The sequence below is a fragment of the Solea solea genome, chromosome 13 (genome assembly GCF_958295425.1).
Source record: "Solea solea chromosome 13, fSolSol10.1, whole genome shotgun sequence".
Taxonomy (NCBI): domain Eukaryota; kingdom Metazoa; phylum Chordata; class Actinopteri; order Pleuronectiformes; family Soleidae; genus Solea; species Solea solea.
In genome coordinates, this window is record NC_081146.1 from 15980347 (window position 1) to 15987989 (window position 7643).

The 7643-nt window shown below is 48.4% G+C and overlaps 1 protein-coding gene across 1 annotated transcript; it reads right to left on the reverse strand.

The window, feature by feature from the left end:
* Positions 1-588: 588 nt before the first annotated feature.
* Positions 589-7150, reverse strand: LOC131471311 (uncharacterized). Its single transcript, XM_058647811.1, has 3 exons — positions 6857-7150; positions 676-6484; positions 589-614 (listed from the first exon to the last, which is right to left on the reverse strand). Exons 2-3 carry the CDS (start codon positions 6227-6229, stop codon positions 589-591), a joined length of 5580 nt encoding a protein of 1859 aa, XP_058503794.1. The 5' UTR covers positions 6230-6484; positions 6857-7150.
* Positions 7151-7643: the final 493 nt, after the last annotated feature.

Sequence of the window (7643 nt, forward strand, 5' to 3'; positions counted from 1 at the left end):
GGGTTTCTGCCGTGCGTTCCTAATGAGTGTGATTGTGATCACCTGTTGATGCGCTGCGGAGCCGTGCGCTGCGGAGCCGTGCGCTGCGGAGCCGTGCGCTCGCTGTTGCGCGCATGCAGTTGCGAGCCCGTCGTCACATGCACCCGCTCGTAGGCAATACCCGGCAGATCGGCGAAACACCTCCCACTCGATCTTTGCGTCATGGCGTGACATGGAAAGATCGCACTTCTCAGGCGAGCTGGTGCTAGTCGACTTGATCCTCTGTTGGGATGAGGACGATGAGACGCCGCACGTCCCGATGCAGTATGGTACCCTGGCAATCCTTTTCCTTCGATCCGGACACAGGTTTCGGAGTCTTTACCTGGACACACCCACTCGGAGAGACCTTCACGTGGACATCCCGGACGATGCCTTTGGGATCTGCATTCACACTGATGACTCTTGCTAGCTTGAATTGCCCTCTCAGTGCATTCTGGTCGCAGAGCCAGACGATGTCTCCAATGGCAACGTTCCTTTTTTCAGTATGCCACTTGTTGCGGATATACAGGTTGGGACCTGCAAGTTGGCTCCAGGACTTCCAAAAGTGGCTCACTTGCATTTGCATTTCTTGTAGCCTTTTGAAGGGGTAAGTGGTGTAGTCAAATGCCTTGAAATCTCCACTCTGTGTGGCTCGACCAAGCAACAGGGTGTTCGGAGTGATGTATCGTACACGGTCTTCACGGCTCTGGACTCTGGCATCGATGGGCCTTTCGTTGGCAAGGTTGGCAGCTAGCTTGAGCACTGTCAGGAATTCACTGAAGGTAAGGCCTTCTCCTTTACCAAGACTTTGGAGAGCTCGTTTAGTGATCTTTACAGCAGCTTCAGCAGCGCCATTTCGGTGAGGTGAATCGGCTGGAAGGATTCTCCACGTCCAGTCGGTACCATTCTTGCCAGCATATTCTTCAAGTGAGTCGTTGTTTTGTTGTCTCAGGTAAGTATACACCTCTTCCAGGACAGGTTTTGCTCCAATAAAGTTCGTACCTGGATCGGACCAGATCTTTTGAGGATGCCCTCGGACAGAAGTGAACCTCTGGTAAGCAAGAAGAAAGCTCTCTGTTGATAGCGTGTTTGCCAGTTCGACATGGATAGCTCGACTCGACATACAGCAGAAGAGTACGCCCCATACTTTCATGCTCACTCTCCTCTTGACATCATCTTTTACTAGGTATGGTCCGAACAGGTCGACAGACGTGAATTGAAATGGTGCAGCCGGATTCGTCCTCTCTTCAGGTAAGTCTCCCATTATTTGCTGACAGGTTCTTGCTTTAGCTTTCTTGCAAACGATACACTTGTCAACGACTTTTTGGGCAATAATTCCTCCTCTGATGACCCATGCTTTGTTTCGCATCCGCAGCAAAGTTCCTGCCACTCCTTCATGCCCCTCACTGTGTGCTTCTCGGGCTAGGAGAGTGGAGATCCAGGCCTGGAAAGGTAACAGGGGAACAGCTCTATCGTCCTCTTTGAATGTCTGGATCCTGCCACCACACATCAGGAGTCCGCTTGCTTGGTCCTTGTAAACGACCAGTCTGTCAGTTGTTGTGTTTGGAAAGTGTACGCCCTCTTGTGCTGCAAGGCATAGAGTCCGGAAGACATCTTCTCTTTCCTTGGCCATGATGACGCCAGATGAATGTTCTGCCTCCCACTTTTCTTGATCTCCAACCTTTGCACACAGGAACCTCTCCACTGCTCTCCAAGTCCATGCTATTGCACCGACCAGCTGCCTTAGACTGCTGAAGCGCTTTTCATCCAATAGCTTTTGGACTGCTGCTACTGCCGTTGGTCTTCTGGACTTGGACTCTGTCTCCTGGATTGTGATTTGATCTTGTGCTTTCAGTTGACTTCGGGTGAGTGCTGCGACAAAAGTTTTCTTCTGTATTTTTGTGATATTGTCTTTTGCTTGTGCGGCAACATCTTTTGCTGATTTTTTCGGCCACTCACTCTCAGGAAGCTGAAGGAACTTCGGACCCGACTGCCACTCGGATTCCTCAGTTAGGTCATCAGGACTGGCCCCTCTGGTGATGATGTCTGCAATGTTCACCGACCCTGGGATCCACCACCAATCTCGCACGTCAGTGCTGCTCTGGATTTCGCCAACTCGGTTTGCGAAGAAGGTCTGGTAGCCATAACTTTCTCGCTGTATTGCGCCCAAGATGGTTTGGCTGTCGACAAGATGGTACCACCTCTCCACATCGATTCGGCAGTGTTTCTGGAAGTAGTTCTTCAGCCGAGCTGCAAAGACCGCTCCACACATCTCTGCCTTCACAGGGTCACCCTTGTGGTCAAGAGGAGTCAGCTTGGCCTTAGACTCAACTAGCCTCACGACGACATCATGGTTGCGACTCCATCTTAGGTACAGTACAGCGCCATAAGCATGCTCACTGCCGTCAGAGAATGTGATGGCACATGGTCTTCCTCCTGGATCTGGTGGCGTGAGAGCTCTGGTGAATCGGAGTAGGCTCAGATCAGCATACTCTTGGAGGAGCTTTATGGCATCTTCTCTGAGTTCTTTGGACAAGGCAGCATCCCAGGTGTCTTCTATGTTGTACATCACTTTTGCTTCTTGAAAAGCTCTTCGGATCAGGATGGTTCCCTTCTGTTTCGCTGGAGCCACAAGGCCGAGTGGATCATAAAGACCAGAGACTTGGCTTAACAGTTCTCTTCTAGTGAGTGGGTCTGGGGTTTGTTCTCTCACTTCTTCTCTCAGTAAGTCCTGGCCGAGGCGCATTTTTCTCCTCCTCTTGGAGAAGTTCACTGCAACCATGACATGTAGCTTGTCGTCTTCAATGGTATAACCGAGGCCTAGGGCTTTGTTATCCTCTTCGGTGAGCTGGTTCGGCAGAATCATGGTCTTTGACTCCATTTTCTCACCTCTTCTCCCTTTCCTCCCACTTTGATCCGAGTAGACCCAGGGCTTCATGAAAAATCCTCCTGCTTTAAGGATCTGCTCAATGTTGGATGTGAGACGCTTCAGGTGGTTGAGGTCATTGTGAGAAGTCAGAAGATCATCGACATAGGCGTCTTCCTCCAGCACACGTTTCTCCTCTTTGAAATGGCTGAACGAAGGCAAGTTGGCGGTCTCTCGCATGGCGACTTGGGCTATACAACCAGCAGGCTTGTCTCCAATGTTGACTCTTGTTATGGCAAAATCTTCGATCTCAGCATCTTCAGTGTCACGCCACAGAAACCGGTGCAGGTGGACCTCTCTTTCCTCCAGCCAGACAGAGTTGTACATCTTGTGGATGTCACCAAGGGCAGCAAAGATACCAGTTCGGAACCTCAGCAGGACACCTCTGATCGGATTCAGGACGTCGGGACCTTTGATCAGCATATCGTTCAAGCTCAGGCCTCTGTACTTCTGGCTGCTGTTCCATACTAGCCTCACTGGGGTGGAGACTGAATGTGGATTTGGTGCGACCAGGTGACTTATGTACCACACTGGCCCAGTCCAGCTTTGCAGAACTTCTTGGGACAGCTTCACTGCTGCTTTGCGATTCAGCATTTCATGGACTTGTGAAGCGTAGGCCATCTTCCATTCTGGTTCCTTCGCCAGCTGCTTCTCCATTCTGTAGAATGTGGCTTCGACCGCTCTCTTATTGTTCGGTATAGATGCTGGATCTTCAGTCCATGGATACTTAGTGTGCCAGTGTGGTTCAGAGCTGTGATGGTCTCCGTTCACGTATGTCAAGCCATCTCTCACCATCTCCATCTCTCTTTCTTCCGCCAGCGTCATTTCTTTCCCTCCGGGTTGGCAATTTCCGCAACGACATCCTCCGCATCTCGGCTCACAAGCGGCTCCAATGCTTTCCCATTTCCACCACTTCAGGAAGTCTCTGCTGCTAGTGGCTGTATTGGACTGGGTCAGATGTTTGGGAGACTGACAGGAGACTGGATCCTTAAAGGTGAATTCAGTATATTTGACTGCTGCAGTTCTCATGGATCTTGCAAAGTGCGTCTTTGACGTATGGGCCATTAGGGTGACTTTTTCAAAGAGGTCCGGGTGCGTGCCTCCAACGGTCTTGCCAAGCGGGCCGTCCCAGAGCACCAGGTCACCGACAGAACAAACTTTCTGGGGTACCAGCTTCCCTTCTTTGTGGCTGATCAGAAGTTGTATTTCCCTCGGTCTTGCAAGGTCTTGAAGAGCAACATCTGGGAAGATTTTCTGCAACTTGGCAGCTGGAACATGTCTGTGAACTTCAGCAATTGTATCAAGTCCATAGCAGATTAGTTGATGTGACTTGAGGGTCCCTCTTGGTGTGCTGACACGTATCCTGAGGAGGTAGCGCTTTGTTGCGACCGACACCTTCATCCCTCCAACACCGTAAACCACCAGCGTCACGTCTTCATTTCTCAGGTTCAGCTTGCTCGCAGCTTTGTGTGTTATGTAGTTCGTGTCTGATGCCAGGTCAATGAGGGTCCCGATCTTTTGTCCATCGTTGGCAGTGACGTCGAGGAGCATTAGGATTACCGGGTACTCGCTTAAGAAGTTCTCCTCCAGAAGGCCTCGCTCTGCTGCAGTGGAGTTGTATGCCCTGGACGCTATATTGCAGAAGGCGTCTTGACACTGCTGCGCCAGCTCTGGTGTAAGTTTGGAGAGGAACTTTTCTTGAGTCTCTGTGTATCTTTTGCCCTCGGCTCTCACTGGACTTGATTTGGGTGTTCGTTGGAGCTGGGATCTGGCAACTGGACAGAGAAGGTAATGGTGTTGGTCTTTGCACTCAGAATTCCCACACAGGTAAGTTGTTTTCTTGCAGTAGTCGTCGTTGTGGACTTCAAGGCATCGCTTGCAAGCACCAAGTTGTTGTGCTGCGTCCCTCTTCTCCGATGGCTTGAGGTTGGTCCTAAACTTTCTGCAGAAGTATAATTTCTTTCTGTGCTTTGGGTCACCACAAATGATGCAGCCTACTGTTTCATTGCTGGACTTGGTAGCTTTTGTTCTGGCGTGCTTTAGGAACTTGGTCTTCTCCTTGGCGGGTTCGACGACATCTTTTAACTGATCTAATTGTTCATATATGGACTTCTGTGATTTCAGATACGTGATAAGCTTGTCAAAGCGGTTGTGGCGGTTAACACCATTTCCTTCAACAGCAGCATAGGTGAGCCAGTCTTTTTTTAAAGTCTCTGGGAGCTTGCCCTCAATGGATTTGGTCACCATCGGGTTCTTTATGGCATCTGCATTGTCCAGTTCACTTAGATCATAAAGGGCTTTTTCCACAGTTTGGATGAGCTCTATGACCTTTCTTGGCTGACCACTCCTGACTGACGGGGTTGCTTGAAGCTCTTCAACAATCTCGAGAGCGATGTTGGCTTGATTCCCAAACCGGTTCTCCAGGATTTGGAAGATATCGTCTGATGAGTTGTATGTTGACAGGCATAGATCTTTGGTCATCTTCTCATCGAGGCTATCAAGCAGTTGAAATTTCTTCACTTCTTTGGAGCCAGTCGGTTCACCTTGCTTCTGTAGAGCCTCCCATTCTTGCCTCCATCTGTAGTAGCTTCGCTGGTTGCCAGCAAACTTCGGTAGGGCTGTGGCTTTTAGCTTTATTGCTGCAACTGCACGGCGGCCTGGGGGTTCCTCTTCAGTGTCCACTTTTATCTTTGCTGCTTTGATGAAGGCGGCCTTCCGCGACACCAGCTGGGGAAGGTGCACCTCAAGCTCTCTTAGACGGGCATTGAAGTCTCTTTGCTCTGCAGACGGAGCCCAGCGGTTCCAGTTTTGGTGCGCTTCTTTTGCCTTCTGCACTAACTTTTCAAAGTGAGTCAGCATGAACTCATATGCTTCCAAAGTCACATCTAGCTGGGTGGAGGAGACATTCTTGCACTCAACTTCAGCAACATGTAGAGCTAAGGACAGTTCTTTTTCTCCATAAACATCCCAGAGTGTCTTTTGAATGAGGAGTTTAACTTCCTTCGTCTTCTGCTCACAAAGCTGCTCCGTTTGTTCCAGGTCGGCTTTCAATGGGTCGCTCAGCTCCTGTGCAGTAGTTACATCGGACTCTGCTATGTAGGCCGCCTCCATTTCTTCATTCGCCTCCATGACTCTGGAGCTCTCCAATGTGAGCTTCTTGAAGTTTTCTTTTAACTCCTCCATGGACATCTCTGCGTGGTTCCTCGTAATGCTGTTAGCAAGACGGGAGAAAAGTCTCTTAGCTGTGGTCCTCTCCACTTTCAGATCATCTAGTGACTTTGCCATTTTGTTTCCTTCAGCTGACAGACAGCAGGCTCGATCCTCCAGGCCCCTAGGTGGAGTATTTTCCCTCTCGGTTGTGGCCGCAGGTGGAGTCTTCACTGGTCACTGGTCACAGGCGGTTTTTCACTGGCAAGTGTATTTCAACGTCATGGTTTCCCACACTTGATAAGGGAAGAAAATAGACCAGACTCAGGATTTCACTCTCTTTCTTGAGTTTATTGACCAGTAACGAAGTGGTGGTCGTTGTAGGTGAAAAACCTTTAAACATACAAAATAAAACAATTTCATTAAATAAATAAAGTTCTATTGAAGTACAGTATTTAAATAAACAATTCAAATGAATATTCCCACATTTAATTCAAACATTTAAATTAGGCAAATACTGTATAAATAAATTAAATAAACTAGTTCCACTTTTTAGAACCATTGCCCTTAATCAACCTGACATTTTATATTTTAACCAAGATTATTGTACATATTTATCATGACATTTTCAATTACCATTAACCAAAATTAAAACAATCCAGGCGATTTTAATATAAACATAATTATTTCTTTTTTATACAAACAATAGGCGCACAGCGCATCAACATCAGTCCATCTCTGTCCGGAAAAGAGCTGCGCGCTTACCGGTAGCCTCCTTGATCCTTTCTGCTTCCATGCGTGTTTTACTCCTGTGGTTATTCAGCTTTCGTTTCTTCTGCTGCCGTTTCTTCTGCTGCCGTTTGTTGCGTTGCAAGCTACTGACTGAATGCTCACTCCTTATTTTGTTCCGGGGTTTCTGCCGTGCGTTCCTAATGAGTGTGATTGTGATCACCTGTTGATGCGCTGCGGAGCCGTGCGCTGCGGAGCCGTGCGCTCGCTGTTGCGCGCATGCAGTTGCGAGCCCGTCGTCACATGCACCCGCTCGTAGGCAATACCCGGCAGATCGGCGAAACACTGACCGAGGGCTTTACTGCTCCAAACCGTACCAAACCCAACTGTACCATGATGGAAACACGCCGTGCTATGCTTTTGCATTTCAAAACAAAAACAGTTGGATGAAGCATGAGAGAGCTCTGATATAGTACAGAACATAGACAAAGGGTTAATAATATATATGAAGTTTGAATGTTGACACTGGCTACATATCATAATGGATCATTTAACAACTGAAAGATTACATCATTTGTTGATGAAAGCTGGAATGATCTCATAGTCTCCATGATGCATGTGCAGAAAGGTGACCCACTCTCACTTTGTTCAATGAATTAGAGTGACTGCCTTATACAATCATTTTAAGGTCCCTGTAATCTGCTTTGGTTGTAACATCAGTAGAGGCTTTAGTAAATGAATCATACACACAGAAACATACTGTATGTCGATGTTGACGTGCTTTAAAGAAGCCTTGTTCCATGGGGCATGTCAGCTGTATCTC